General features: G+C 39.2%; 1 protein-coding gene across 2 annotated transcripts; it reads left to right on the forward strand.

Moving 5' to 3' along the window:
- Positions 1-256: 256 nt before the first annotated feature.
- On the forward strand, positions 257-16,071 carry LOC130407607 (calcium/calmodulin-dependent protein kinase kinase 2). Of its 2 annotated transcripts, XM_056730669.1 has the most exons (17): positions 257-371; positions 5,778-6,408; positions 7,407-7,454; positions 8,004-8,057; positions 8,790-8,841; positions 8,981-9,114; positions 9,333-9,369; positions 9,492-9,513; positions 9,611-9,699; positions 10,257-10,456; positions 10,542-10,595; positions 10,743-10,816; positions 10,899-10,986; positions 11,088-11,219; positions 11,404-11,504; positions 12,104-12,154; positions 13,588-16,071. In XM_056730669.1, the coding sequence occupies exons 2-17, from the start codon at positions 5,821-5,823 to the stop codon at positions 13,658-13,660; spliced, it is 1,797 nt and encodes a 598-aa protein (XP_056586647.1). In that variant the 5' UTR covers positions 257-371; positions 5,778-5,820; the 3' UTR covers positions 13,661-16,071. The 2 variants fall into 2 exon arrangements, with proteins under 2 accessions (XP_056586647.1, XP_056586648.1); XM_056730670.1 differs by lacking the exon at positions 12,104-12,154.
- Positions 16,072-16,084: the final 13 nt, after the last annotated feature.

The raw sequence follows: 16,084 nt of genomic DNA on the forward strand, positions 1-16,084 counted from the left end.
AACAGTTGGTTTGCATAGAAATAGCCCACTTTTTTTACATAGGGAAAATAACTCGAATCATATTTTGTCCTTTGCTTAAGATAATTAAGGAAATTAAAAGCACACCAAACACATATTTCTATCACACACGCCCCATTTTTCCCAATTCGCGGTCACCGCACTTGCTAATGGGGAATATTGTCAAAGATTATCATCATCCAGCACGAGACGCAGTTCCTATTTTGTCCGTGAGGGGGTGCCACACTCACACAGCAGATCCACCTCCGTCTCCCGCTGCATGCACATCATACCATATCATACAGAGGCTACCATTACTGCCCCAGAGCTAACAACATACCCCTCAACAACAGAAGCAGCATTTTACGGCGCAGGTAAGATGACAACCCTCTCTTCATATAACGCTATAACGCGACTTGCGTGAACGCGCTCGATCACGATGATTTTATTAATCCTCGGCTGGATTTTCCAAACATCTGTTTCGTAAGAGACGCGTTAGCCAGCTTTAGCAAAATAACAAACAACCCTAAAATATTCTTCAAATGAGAAGCAGATCTGCAATCTAGTATTAGTATTTATCTAGATAAATACGTATTTGAATAGTCAAGCGGGTGATAAAAACATACAGTCATTTGCAAACAAGGTGTCACAAGTTACTAAAGAATTCAGCATCCTCAATTCATTTTCATTTTACCTTTTTTGACACCCAATAAGTAGGACCTTTAAAGTCCCTGTCTGGTTGAGAAAGCGATAGAAACCATCGCAGAAGGTCTAGTGGATTTAATGGTATTAATGGGGGTATTAATGGAAACTAATGGCTTCTATAGTGGCTTTTTACTGGTAATGTGTTGGCTTCTATTGGCTGGATGGTATCTGACGGATGGGAACCAATAGACACCATTAAATCCAGCTGGATTAAGATCCATAACACCATATACAAAGGAATTGTGTTCTTATTTTATTGTTAAACATCCAATGGTTTATACAAACGTGATTTGTAATGGAAATCATTTGCATTTGTTTGTTTCCAGAAAGGTGTCTGGGTTTTAAAACCTAAATAGATGCCTACCTAGACAACATTTTATCAAAGGAATGCGTGGAATGTCCAAAGAAAGCTGTCTAGGTAGGCCGCTACTAGCCAGTATCATGTTTTAATTGTAATTCAAATGGATTTCATGAATAGGGATGCATGCGTAATAGAGTGGCTTCAGGTTTAATTGTAATGCGTAAAGATCATAGAGGTAAAGACACAGTGTATGATGAACAGATGATGTGCTGTGTCAGCTCACTTGTGTTTTTAAGTTGCTTGGATGTTTGGGTCTGATATAATTTCCCTTGTTCGAGTGACACGAGCAGGTCCCTGTTGGGCTCTCCCACCGGAAAGAGGGATTTGGGGATCATTTGAAGTCTTGCTTTGGGATTGTTTCTGCTGAACTGAATGAAGTCAGGACGTCAGTTTAAATCATATTTTTTATTAGAGTATTAGGGAAAAGATATTTTTAACCTTCCCCTCAGATTGTATTAACAACTAATGATTGTATACAGTAATGCAATTGGGATAGTTCACCCAAGGAGGGAAATCTTTCATCATTGAAATTTTACATATGTTGTTATTCCAAATGATGACTTTTTTTGCCGAACACAAAAGACGTTTTCAAGAACTGTGGTAACCAAGCAACATTTGCCCCCTTTGACTTCCACTGTGTGGAAAATACAAAACCACAAAGACATTTCTCAAAATATCTTCTTTTGTGTTCCCCAAAGAAAAGAGACACATACAAGTTTTAATTAATGACACGATGGTGAATAAATGATGACAGAATTGTTATTTTGGGTGAACTATCCGTTTAAATCGTGTAAAATATATGAAAGTCTTTTAAGCTCCATAGATTCTTATTTTAGATGCGTTTCTGATTTAAATGGTTTGCCGTGGTTATCATTAGACACTGCACGTGTTATTTCAGGTTTTTTTTGTCCTGATTTTTCTTTTCCCACCGATTAGTAGTTTGTATTTTTCCAGTTAAAGCTAATGTTTCAAAGAATACTGCACTCCAGATGGTCCCATATTGTCAATCCTCTGTGGATGCCGTTTCCTCCGGATGCCCTGTGCGTCGCTTCATAATAAACGCAACCGATGTGTGTGTTAAACCCAACCCTGTGTGTTCTAAGGTAGGATTTGCCCCTTCACAGTTTTCTAATGAGAGGTCGGCTCAGGTAAGGGCTGTGTGTAGATGTTGTATTACAGCGATGGAAAAGTGTAGATTTGTTTGTATCAGTTGGGGTCCAAACTTCTTTTGCATGTGACTCCAAGCCTGCATAACAAATGATGCGTGTGTGTGTTTGGTTATTTGGACACCTGGAGGAGAAACACTAGGTTTGCAATCCATCAAGGATCGAAGTAGGTCAGCAAGGAGTGCAGAAAATGCTCTCAGACTAAAATAGCTCACCATTGCGGTCAGGCCCACATCGAAAAACGAAAAAAGGATGTGAAGCTTTCTCATTTTTATGTGTGTAGATGCTCAGAAATAGATCCTAATGGATTGTGTGAGTTTTGGAACGCTGCTTAAGGTTTCTGCTCAAAAATGCACCGCTCCTTTCTGTGTTTTAGCACTCTGTCTTTTACGGTTATCCCAGCATCAGGACCTGACAGTTGAGTTGGACAAGCCCGAAATCTCTGTGCTCAGCTGGGTTGTCTTTTGATTGAGACATGTGAGGACGGGAAAACCACACCAGTGATGTGAATTTGTTCTTTAGTTTGGGAAGGGGACCAGTTTGTAAAGGATTTTTTTTACCTTGTAAAGCTTCGATTTTAGTTGCCTATTCTGATAGGGTAAGTGAATGACTCGGGAAGCTAACAGCTTGGAAAATACATTCAGTAGGGAGGAAATATGAGGAACACTTAGAAAAATATGTTTAATTCCCATCATGTTCTTGAACGAAAGTACACCGTCCTCCAGCCGTGTGGGTGTTTTGATAGAGAAACACATGGAGGCCAAAGCCCTGAGAAGATATTACAGCAAAAACATAGGTTGAGATTTGATTGCAGATAAAGCAAACAACTGTAAACTGAAGGGAAAGCAGGCGGCGTTAATTCTTGGTCATTGCGAGATGAGAAATGAGGACGTGCGGTGGGGGCGGGCCAGCCCACACAAGTTCTCCTTTCTGAACCCCTCCGAGTAATGAATGTTTTTCATTCATTGTACCTTCTTATATGTCTCTCTTTCTGTAAGACCCACACCTCTCCCACACACACACACACAACGTTTTCAATGTTCAGCTGCTTGTGATCTGCCAAAAAACATTACAGCTCTTTGCATCTAAATCAAGGCCATGGAGGCTTAGAGGAGCAATCGTTCAGAGCAGACTTTGCTTGAGTAATGCTCAGAATGTCTTATTCATTGGCTTATTAGCTGTATTGTTATGTTTCATTTCATATAGGTAGGCTGTTTCATAATAATGTCTTCTTGACATTTGGACAAACTGCAGTTCTTTGCTGTGAGTAAATGTAGGTCAAAAGATTTGAAGGATTGGGAATTTGTTCCTATGTAGAGTTTGTCCTAGAAGTGGAGGTCACATGCTCATTTCAAGATATTTTTATATTATAATTTCTTAATAACAAATTGTAAATTTGTAAAAAAATCTTTAATTGTATCTTTTTTAAGGGCTGTCATACGATCAAACCCGTTTAATTACATCCAGAATAAAAGTTTTTGTTTACAGAATATATGTGTGTGTACTGTGCATGCATATTAATTTTGTATTTATAAACAAAATACAGAATGTATAAATATTAAGGAAATATTTACATGTATTTATTTATGTATATCAATAGTTTAAATAATATATACTTTTTTATAAATTGTATTTATTTGATATTTTTCTTAAATATATGGATATATGTGTATGTTTTTGCAAATACAAAATGAATACGCAAAGTACACAGACATATATTATGTAAACACATACTTTTATTCTAGATTTGATTAATCATGATTAATCGTTTGACAGCCCGAAATTTGTTTCTATTTTATTTATTAAATAGTAAAAAAGTCTTGAAAAATTATTTTTTATATAATTTGCACCCAATATATATATATAGATATATATATATATATATATAAATATTTTTTGCGTAACCAGCATCATTCAGTATGATTCTGTATATTTCCCTCTCATTCTTATCATACAATCTTTTAAAATGTAGTCTAACTTTTAAAATCATTATTGTCCACACATGTGGAAATTCATCTTCAGCCTCACAAGAACATATACCACAAATACCCCTAAATACACAGTCCAATACAGCAAACACACAAGCCATACAAAAGCTTTTTGCACCATGGATTACAGAAAATAATTGATTTTTGTGTAGATTTTAAATTGTAGACTAAAGATGAAACCTGTGTTTGTAGACTAAAGCCTGAAGACCGTGTTTCAGGTCATTTATTTAATAAAATAATGGCAGATAGAATAAAAGATTTCTTAAAAATATGACTAGTTGCTATGGTCACCCACTCTGTACCATCTGCCGGAAGCAAGTTTTTCGAATTCATGTTGAAGAGGGTGGAGGAGGTCCTGAGCTACTTGTGAGGCTTTCCTCCTTGTCTGATTTGTGTACAGTTCCGCTCGTTGCCTCTGAGGATCCAAAATGATGTTGCTAGCCGTATTTATTATTATAATTTATTTTTGCTCCTAGCCCCCAGATGCCCATTACAGCAGGTGATGTTATAGGAAATCATACTTTCCAACAGACTGGTGTATACCATCCTCAGGATTATTTTACTTGAAACTGTTTGATTTCCCTTAAAGAAACAATATTTGGGTTTGCATTCTTATTGATGTAATCTGTGTGATCATAAAAATTGAAGCAACAGTCTAGTATAATCCATAGATATTTGAAGCACTCCACAAACGTAACATGTTGGCCCCCAATTATGACCGGCTGACATGTAGGTTGCCCTTCCCTCGTGCTGACGAGTTCTTTGGTTTTTAAAGCATTTAGTGACAGAGCGCTTTCCTCGCACCATGCCACAAGGCTGTCTATATGCTCGAAATAATCCTCCTTTCCTCTGACCTTGTCATCTGCATACTTGAGTGAGGTAACATTACTTTCATGAATCTGCATTTCTTTACATACATAGAAAATAATGCAGGTGACAACACACAGCCTTGGGGCACTCCAGTGTTCAAAATAATTTCTTTTGACATGGTACCTTGAGCAGAGAGTCTTTAAGGATGGTCATTTAAAAAGGACTTAATCCATAACACAAGGTGCCGAATGGTGTCAAGCTTTAATAATCTTTCTAATGAAATATCAACCCTGACAGTATTAAAAGCTGAACTAAAACCAATGAATAAAATTCTGGATAAAGCACTTGGGAGCTGAATATGCTTACTAATCATATGAAGCAGAGTTAAAATAGCATCCTCAGTGCCTCTCTGTGCTTTATATGCAAATAGCAATGGGCTTTGGCTCTATATTGCCATCTCTATATGAAACATATAACTGCAGGGTACTTGCATCAAACTAACATTTCCTGTAGAATCTGACCGACATAAATCATTACGTTTATTATGTTTATTTTTATATATTTATCGCTTACCATTGCGAATTGAGGTAAGAAAACAATTTTGAAAACTACTAAAAACAATTTTTAAAGATTTTTATAGAATTTTATTTACTTTGATTCTTCAAAATCCTCTTGTCTGGAATGCCAGTTTGTTGATATTTTGTACATTGTTGTTCGACAAGTAACTCATTCATCTGTTTTTCTTAAAAGGCATTGATGGAGGGTCTACTCGGAGGTGTTTGGGAAGGACACTATGTTTCCCTGTGTCTCCTCCTGGTCCTCTTCTGATCCCCCCGGCGCTCTCGGCCATGCTCCGCCCCTTCCCTCGGTACAGCCGCCCAACCAGCCACTGCCCGACCTGCTGCGGAGCTGTGCCGCGTTCCCTTCCCCAGCCGAGCATCTGAGACCCTGCAACTTCGAGATGGAATCCATGATCGTGGTGACAGAATACGAGCCCAGCGGTAGCTCTGGGCATGAAGGCGGAGAGGAGGAGGAAGTAGAGGACATGGATAGTTCGGAAACACCTGAACCGTCATCGTCGATTCCAGTTCCGCCCTTCCGTGTGGTCTCCTGTGATCTTCTATCCCACACGGTTGGCCGTTCAGAAGCCCTTTTCCCAGAACCGCAGGAGCACAGAGGAAGACTCAGCCTTTCCGACCGGAAGCTCTCGCTGCAGGAACGCTCGCAGACGCTTTCGTCGCCCTGCGGTTCGCCTGGGCTCAACGGACGTTATATCTACCCGTCACTGCCCTATTCCCCGATCACCTCTCCGCACTCATCTCCACGCCTCCCTCGAAGACCGACCGTGGAGTCTCATCGTGTCTCCATCACAGACCTGCAGGTAGGGTGCCAGAGTTGACAGTCGTGGGTTTAGTGTTCTTTGAAGTCTACAGAACTCCCTTTTTGGAGCAAAATTTTTTTACAAAGCTCATCGCTCTGAAATGCGAGGTGTGCTATGATTGGCCAGTTAACCAGTGCGTAGTGATTGGTCGAATACTGTAAGCGTGTGACGGAAATGTCACGCCTCTTACCATATATGGAACATCAGGTTCCAAAGCAATAGTACTGACAGTTACGCCCACCTTTCTTGCTTAAACATTTTGGCCGTCTTACTCCAATCATACCACGAACTGACATAGATTTGTGGAGGTGTGGATACACGAGGCTTTTCAGGCAGGTCTGGGTGAGCATTCGCTTTTAGTTAGAATGGATCTTTTGTTCCTACACTTTACATTTCTAATACAAGCATAGGCATCTTATAACACACCAAAGACACAGAAAAGCATGTATTCACGCAATATGACTCCTTTAAAGGATAGAAAATTGAACGGAAGACGTTTTAAAAACTAATTTGTCTGAACGACACCATTGTTCCAACAATTATGTCATATTATATAATTGTGCCATAATTGACTCAAGAAGAGTCTCAAGCTGTGACCTGAGACAATAAAGAGAACTGCGTGAGAATGGTTCAGAAAATCCTTTTGAGAAGAACTTTTTCTTCATTCTCTGCAAGTCTGCACAGTCAAGGTTGACAGGTTATGTAAGGTAAGGTGAAAGACAGGAACAATTACCTTCCCTTAATAGCGCTTGTCAAGATCGTTTCCGTAGATGCTTCTTCTCTCTTCCACAAGTCCCAGTGAGAAATCAGAAAGAATCGTCTCATTTAGCTTAATCTCATAAGATATTCCCTCTAGTATTTTTATGCTTTTGATTTTATGCACATTTTGGAAGGATTATTCTTGATAAAAATCTAATTTGCATTGGCTGTGATCTGTCATCACACAGTACTAATCTAGCCCAATGTCTTTGCTTGATGTTTTTATTTTATCTTTTAAGGATTGCGTGCAGCTCAACCAGTACAAGCTGAAAGATGAGATCGGAAAGGTGCGTTAAGTATTTATTCATTATTTACACAAATCATTTCCTCCTGAGAGCGCAGGCAATGATTTACTGCGTTGTTTTGGGCATTGGACCTTGGTAGTGCTATCATATTCTTTGAAGTGCCTTCAGCCTGAATAATTGAATAATTTTCAGATATATAAAGATATTAAAGGAGCGGTTGTGTTTTCACTGTTGATGTACCACTAAGCTTCATCTCGCGTCGAGGGCAGGGAAAGCTGTCAGCTTGGGAGATTCCTGCTCTCTCGTCTCTGTGTCTGAGGGTTGGATTCCCTGCTGGAACGGCAATCTGCTCTCCCAGCTGGGACCTGTTTGTGTGCTAGTTGTGTAAGTTTGAGGCGGAGAGAGAACAGAGCTAGAATTACGCCTGATTTTGGAGCTTAGACCGGCTGTTGCCCATTGGCCTCTAGTTAATCGAACAACACTAATGCATGCCCACTTCAGGCTCCTGTATCCCGGCGTCTTTGCATGTATCTTAGTGTGTTTGCATTGCTATTTACATCTCGTCTGACACACCTTGTTTTCCTGCTGAAGGGCTCCTATGGAGTTGTCAAGCTGGCGTACAATGAGGATGACAATACCTACTATGTAAGTGATGCAACATGGTGTCATAATCTTTCTCTCACACACAAACACACACATGACATAGGCTTTGTGCAGAAAAACAATTAGTAGAATTTTATCGTAAATAATGTGATGTCTTTGTCCCCCTTGGTATCGATCCTAATGGCCACTCTGTTTTCTGATGGATGGATTTTTTCATAGATGTTTCTATTGCTTTGCAGTTTGGACAGTTTGCAATGTTTATACATTTTTATCTCTACATGTCCTGAATAAATAGCAGTTAACACTTGTATGGTGTATTTTTGTAATTACTGATAGATAAAGATACAGACCAGACCTGTAACCAATAAACAATGCAGTTCACCCAAAACTAAAAATCCAGTCAACATTTACTCACTGTTGAGTTGTTCCAAGTCTATATTAATTTCTTTGTTCTGATGAAGACAGAAAAAGTTATTTGGAAGAATGCTTTTAACCAAACCGTTCTTGGCCACCATTGACTACCATTGTTGGAAAAATGACAAAAGTGCCCCTGAACGGTTTGCTTTCCTACATTCTTCAAAATATCTTCTTTGTGTTCAACAGAACTTGAATTGTTCCTTTTACAATTATTTGCGAATGAGTTTTCCCTTTATAGGTTTTTGCGTATGATCCCAGTTCTTCTGGTACAATTGCAGAATGTTGCATATGTCCCCCAGCCGCAGAAATGATACTGGCTATCTGCTTTCACTCCTTCATTCTCACTGTTCTCCACAGGCCATGAAAGTGCTGTCCAAGAAACGGCTGATGAGACAGGCCGGGTTCCCGCGTAAGTGTCCGCTTTAAAGCAGATGGAACGCTCAGCGGGGTTTGTGATACAGTGTCTGTGCTTGTGAGGTTGGGGGCGCAGTTTCATCAGCTATCAAGTACTTCAAGCTGACACGTGATTTCTGTGGCGGTTTATACAGGCAGACCACCTCCTCGCGGAGCAAAATTGGCCCCTGAGGGTCCACCTCAGCCCAAAGGGCCTTTGGAGCGTGTTTACCAGGAGATCGCTATCCTCAAGAAACTCGATCATCCTAATGTGGTCAAGCTTGTGGAGGTGGGTGAATTACCTATATGCATCTAAAGGGCGGCGCTATTACGACCTCTCCTGTGTATCTCTCAAATTAATTTGAGATTTTAGCCCACTATAATATATCTTGACTTTAAGGTGTTTTAAATGACTGCCTTAGTCAAAGAAGAATTGAAATATGAGGTTTCTAAGGGTAAATTGTGTTATTTCTAATAATAAAGGAGTGGATTTTTTGATTTTTCAAGGTTCTGGATGATCCAGGCGAGGACCATCTGTACATGGGTAAGTCTGGCCAGATACTTATTCTCTTGGCAGGTATTCAAAATTCACAATTTGTTCTTTTTAATGCTAAATGTGAAATCAGGTAGGTAACTAACAATACTGTTTCCTGTTTGTTTCTGCAGTATTCGAGCTTGTCAACCGAGGGTGAGTAAGCGTGTTATCACTGTTTGTAGCGGCGCCCCATGCTGTGCTAGTGTCACTCTGCTAGGGAAGCTGTGTCTCATTCCCCATGTGTTTGCAGAGCGGTGATGGAGGTTCCTACTGATAAGCCCCTGGATGAGGACCAAGCTCGCTTCTACTTCCAGGATTTGCTGAGAGGAATGGAATACCGTGAGTGGGAAAATTAAGCCGACGCTTTGTGGCGCGATCGATAATTGTGAATGATGTTTAAAGACAACATCTCCTTGTACATCTATAGATAAGTGGATGTTGTATCTTCTTGACGGCATCGTGCCGGTTAGTCTTGCGCAGCTATACTTTTGACTATCAACTTGAGTGAATAGTAAACATTTTGGAAATTTGGAAGGAAGTTAGTAACTGACCACCATTGACTTGCATAGGAAAAAATCATTGGTAGTCAAAACTGCCCCAGAACTTTTCCTACATTCTTCAAATTATCTTCTTTTGTGGTTAACACAACAAAGACATTTTTCCAACAATAGAAGTCAATAGTGTCCAAGAACTGTTTGGTTCCAAGCATTTTTCCAAATATCTACATTTATGTTCAACGAATGAAACAAAGAAATTATCAAGTCGAGGTTGAGTTAATGATGACAGAATCTTCATTTTTGGAAATCAGATTCCTGCTTTGTGTGCAGTTGCCATCAGATGGTCCTTGAACAGTAATCCGCATGTATCGAATAACAGCAGCTTTTCTTGCTCAACAGTACATTATCAGAAAATAATCCATCGGGACATCAAGCCTTCCAACCTGCTCGTGGGTGAAGATGGTCACATTAAGATAGCGGACTTTGGGGTCAGTAACCAGTTTGAAGGAGCCGATGCCCTCTTGACCAGCACAGTTGGGACGCCGGCATTCCTCGCCCCCGAAACACTCTCAGAGACCCGCAAGAACTTCTCTGGAAAGGTCAAAAGCAATTTACCAAACCTGTGAAAGTGAAAAATAAAGCTTGGTTATATATTTTTTACTATTGAACTTCTATGCATTCTAGGCACTGGATGTATGGGCAATGGGAGTCACCTTACATTGTTTCCTCTTTGGAGTGGTACGCGTCTGTTTTTACCTTCAATATTTTTGTTGAAATACTGTAACGCATTAGCCGAGATTTAATTCTCTTAAACCAGCACTCAATAAAATTGTGTTCAAATTGACATTAAAGATTTTTGACACCCTCTCTGTCATTTTGTCACAGTGCCCATTTATGGATGAGCGTATTTTAAGCCTTCATCAGAAGATCAAGACTCAACCTGTTGAATTTCCAGAGAAGTGGGTATTTCCCATGACCTTCAAAGATCTTTCTCACCTTAACCACGGCTCTCCTGACAGTGTTTTTCTCCTTATAACACAGTGCAGACATGTCAGATGACTTGAAGGAGCTCCTCCTCAAAATGTTGGACAAGAACCCTGAAAGCAGAATAACGGTGCCACAAATCAAGGTTACAAATCACCAAGTCCAAAGCTTTTTATGGATGATTTCAAAGCTTAGATAGAGGTAATTTTCAATATCAAAGCGGGAATAATTTGGTTGTTGTTCTAGGTGCACCCGTGGGTGACGCGGCACGGTGCTGAGCCACTCCCCCCGGAGGATGACAACTGCTGCAGCATGATAGAAGTGACAGAGGAAGAAGTGGAGAACTCGGTGAAGCACATCCCCAGCCTGGCCACCGTGGTAAGTATGCCGGCCCTTAGGGGCCTATTACACTAATTTTCTTTTATGAATGTGTACTTTATGCCACTCTAATGACCTTAAAAATTATTAAACCAAAAATGACTTGGATTATAAAGCTATGCCTGTTGGTGGCTGTGTTGGTTGTCTGTGTAGCGGTTGCTCATGTTCGTGTGCTCTTATGCAGATCTTGGTAAGGACGATGCTGCGCAAGCGTTCTTTTGGGAACCCGTTTGATTGGGGCCGCAGGGAAGACAGGAGTCATGCTGCACCAGGTCACATGCTATTGTAAGTCTTTCTCGTCAGGTGAAAGCTTTAACTACAACAGACGTCTCTGACCTCTTCACAATTCGTTTAGTTAAAGTGTAACTTTTAAGATATTCAACTTGTCTGCAGTGTTAAATGTTTATAGGATGATAGTGTAGACAAACAGTGTTTAAATCCACAATATCAGGACCGAAGTGCACGTTTATTTGTTACCGAAAGTCTAATTTTGGTGACGAATAAACATTAACAAATTTTCATCAGGGGTAACACAGAGAAAGAGAAAACATTGTTCATGTACTACAGACGTTAAATATCATAGAAGTAAATGGGTACCGCCGTTGTTTGGTTACTAACGTTCTTCGAAATATCTTCTGTGTTCTGCAAAAGATAGTCATGCAGTTTTGAAATGACAAGAGGGTGAGTAAATGATGACAGAATTTTCCTTTTTGGTGAACTATTTATATAATCCTTTATGTATCGACAAAGTTACACTTTAACCCAGAAATTCCTTTTGAGGTTGTTGTAATGTCTGGTAAGCCCTAATGATTATTGTTAGCCTTATTTTTATAAGCGCTTAGATCTAAGAATTCTCATGTATTCGCATCTCTCCTGCCCTATAGAAAAGGGAGAGCAGGAAGTTTGAAAAACTGCCGCAATCTCAGTACCCAAAGGTAAAGCTCTGTTGGCCTGTTAGTGCTTCACCCGTCAAACTCCTCCACCCGTATTATATGCAGGAGAATATGGTCTTGCCTATTTTGAATGGTTTGCACGTAAAATGAATGGTTTGGTGTTTTTAAGCATGCTTTATAAATTAAAAGACATTTTCATCCAAATGGCTCAGAGTTAAACAAGCACTTCAGCTTGCACTTTGTTACTGTATATAATAAACAGTAAGTGTTTTATGCATGTAATGTTTAGAAACATTTAAAAACTCCTAAAAGTCCTCCATATTATAAATAACACTTTGTTCATCAAGCGTTGATAATTTGCATGGTATTATTTTAACAGATTCAGAACCAGAGTTGTTCACGTCCAGAGGTTGCGCTACAAAAGAATTATCGGTCATTCTGACACTCTTTTCATTTCCTGTTATTTTTGTCTGTCGTGGTTTTGATTGTTACCCAAAAATTAAATAGAATTTAGGAACTTAAAAAAAACCCGCTCATATGTAAATTACTAGAATAAGGAAAATGACAGGTGATGGGATGATTTATTTCTGTCACCTAAACATTTGATTCGAACTCAAAAGTGTAAATCATTTGATCTATGAACTTCAGATCAGAATGTCATGTTTGGTATAAATATGATGCTCTTAATATTTTTACATTTTGAATGAGCTTTATTAATCTCACCACATGCTGTTTGCAGTATAAGGTCTTTTATTTCGCTCCACACTGTACACTAGACAACAGATGGTTGTGGTATTTCATGTACAAAATGTCATGGAATGCTCCACTTGACAAACTTCTCAAACTCCTTATCTTCTCCCCTTATCCTCTATCACATCTCTTTAATACGAGTGATTTAAAATGTTATATCTCTCCTTTTTATTAACTTCTAACACCCAGTGGATTCCTTCTCTATGGTGATGTTTTATTTTTATGTTTCAGAATGACCGAAAGCAATTTGTCTTATACGTCAATATTTTACATCCTGTAAATGACACAAACTAAGCACAACCTCTACTTGTGTGTCATATAAATTCACGGCCAGTTCAGGATGGGTTTTCCAGTTCCTTCATTTCACATATGCATAATCTCAGCAATTTCCTCTAAATGCTAATGAGGAGGAGCATCCTGATTGGTTGGCCAGTCGTTTGCTTGACCATGGTCATTTCTATGAGGACTTCCACACAACCGAATTAGTTTGCCGGATACGTTTGCATGCTGAACTGCAGTTTCAAGCCCCCTCGCAAAGACATGTTAGATACGAGCATATGACTGATGCAATGCCATGTCGGCCCCCACACCCCCACCCCGCGCTGACTTCGTTATCCCAGCAACAGTACGAGCCCAACTTAACAACAGTCTGCATTGCTGTAGACAGTTTGACACGCTTGGAATGTGCAGTTATTTTAAAACACCACGTTTTGTCTGTTTCCTAGGAAACAAGAGAGCGAGGAAGGCATGCGGAGCATGGACCTGCCCTTCGTAGGCGAGGATGAAGTTCTTTCCTGATACTTGCGGGTGTTCCGCTCGCAACGCAGCGAGGGGCCAGTTATGGCATCCGGAAGGATGGGAACTCTGTGCATGGACGGAAATCAAAGGGGCCCTGGGTTGTCGATGTGGAGGGTGCCCATCCACCCACTCCATGCATGCATTTGTACGGTCCTCTGCAGCATGCATTGTATCTGTCCGCCCAGGTCTCTGCTCTGTCTCTCAGGACCTGTTTTTCCTTGTGTGTGAGCGTTTGCGTGTTTTAACACTCCTCTCTGGTATGGAGACTCTGCTTTACTCCTCTACTTCAGCTAGGGGGCGCCACTGCAACGGGCAGAAGGTGAAACGGACTGTAATGTCTATTTTATAAATTCTAAGAATTTCTTAGAATTTAGGAACTTGTACAGTTTCTTAGGTTTGTCCACAGTGTTTACAATTTCAGGTTAACGTAATAAATTGGAAAAAGATGAAATAGCTGACAACCTGCAATGATTTTGGGTTTCACAAGCCTACAAAAGCTTCCCAAACTTTGTATGAAATATTACATTTATTAAATAAGTGTGTATTTTTCCTTTAAATTCTTTAAAATTGATAAGGAGATAAATCAGGGTGAAAACTGAAAATACAGATAGGTTTGTATGTGTGTGTTTGTATCTAACATCGCAGAGCTTTTCGTTTGTATTGCAATGTCTGCGTTGTAGATGGTGGATGGGACCAAACCTTGAAACTATCTATTTCTTTTTTTTTAATACAGCAAAGCCCAAATCTTAGAGATGAGGGAATTATGGTCAAAGCATGGATTTCATATTTTTAACTGGTAGGTTAATTGCTTAGGGCACAAGTAACCTTTAAAAAATGCCAAAAATGGGCATGGCGTCGATTTTTCTCCTTGTTTGTTACATGACCCTTTTAATCATGAAGGCAGCAGTCACTGTATTTTCACTTCATATGTAGATTTACTGAAACGTAGTTGTGCATTTCAAACGTTGTCAATAACAGAGTGGATTGTCAACATTTCTTATATCAGACACATACGCTAAGGTTCTTGAAGAATTTCAATAATTTTGTGCAATCTATGCATGACTTTTTCACTTAAGGAATCAATGTTCGTCAGTCGGTCTGTTTGGACACAAATGTATGCCTTACATTTTCATACTCCAACATAATATAAGTGTAGCATAAGTCATGTGTAGAGTTTTTTGGTACGATAGATTTGTAGATAAAATAGAATCGGAGATTAAATGTTGTAAACAGCGTAGGAAATATTGTAACTTGCTCAATTCTCAGTTCTAGTCCAAAGCCCTGTTGAGATTTTCTCAATGTGCACTATGTTCATGTATCTGTTGTGTTTTTTAATCTACGATTGTTGGTTTGCTCTAATTAGCCATTGTTGTCTGAGTGATGGTGCTTTTCCACCGCTGGACACTTATGAAATTGAAAACATGATTCATGCTTCCATGTATCAAGCGAGTTTCTGCACAAATAGATTGAATGTATGTTGTTGTTTCACCGTGTAGCTAGTCAACTCTATACGTTTTATCACTTTTTTGCTTTACTGCATGTAAAACTGCTGTATTTGATAGTGGTTAGTTGGTTTGTAAGCTTTTATTTACTTTGAAAATTAAATTTTTGTGTTGATACTATTACTATGCATAACAAAGCTAAGTATATGGTGCGGTTTTGGATCAGTCAGTTGGTCTTGTGTTTGTTATACTGGATGTCTAATATTTAAAATTGAAGGAAACCTGTATTGTTGACATAACGCATGTGCACTGATGACAGAAGATGGTTATCCAAGACCAGTGTATTGGACATTTTTACTAATTTTGAAGACCTTAAATAATATATTCAGGACCTGACCACCGTTTCCCCCTTTTTAAATAAATATGTACTAAGATTATATAAAAATATATATTGGAGCGGAATATAGATATGGGGAAGTAACTTTGCATATTAGATTATTTAGTACAAGTCTAATTGATGGATTCCATGTGACGCATGCTTATTGAAAACCTAAAATGAAGGATGAGGCCTTCATAACATTTTCTTTTGTTGCAAATGATGAGTTTTTTCCCGTCTACACCATTTTCACAGACTGACCTTGCATATATTGCGTTGAATAGATAGACTGTAAAGGTTTATATTGAATGCTGTACTGTATATTTATAATCTCTAAATATCTTCACAGTTTCTGCCCAGTTTTTCTTAAAGGGCTCGATAAATGTTTGCACCCATATCACACATAAGGTGGCATTTTAAGAGGGCTGTTTACACGGATGTTACATAGCTGCATGCCATCACTATCACCTGGTTCATACAGCATGTTTGTTTTTAAGCATGTTTGAACTCTTTCCAACATCTGCTGATCTCACTGCTGAACATTCTATATATTGTATCCAGTTAATTATTTGAATAAATTAAAGTTGCCTATACTTATTTGTGTGT

The sequence above is a fragment of the Triplophysa dalaica genome, chromosome 19 (assembly GCF_015846415.1).
Source record: "Triplophysa dalaica isolate WHDGS20190420 chromosome 19, ASM1584641v1, whole genome shotgun sequence".
Taxonomy (NCBI): Eukaryota; Metazoa; Chordata; class Actinopteri; order Cypriniformes; family Nemacheilidae; genus Triplophysa; species Triplophysa dalaica.

Bases quoted from the DNA above. Each gene is read 5' to 3' on its own strand.
- LOC130407607 (XM_056730669.1), top strand. From the start codon at position 5,821: ATGTTTCCCTGTGTCTCCTCCTGGTCCTCTTCTGATCCCCCCGGCGCT. The intron at 9,700-10,256 runs GTGAGTGGGAAA...CTTGCTCAACAG, and splicing joins GCTGAGAGGAATGGAATACC to TACATTATCAGAAAATAATC. The intron at 10,817-10,898 runs GTGGGTATTTCC...CTTATAACACAG, and splicing joins CCTGTTGAATTTCCAGAGAA to TGCAGACATGTCAGATGACT.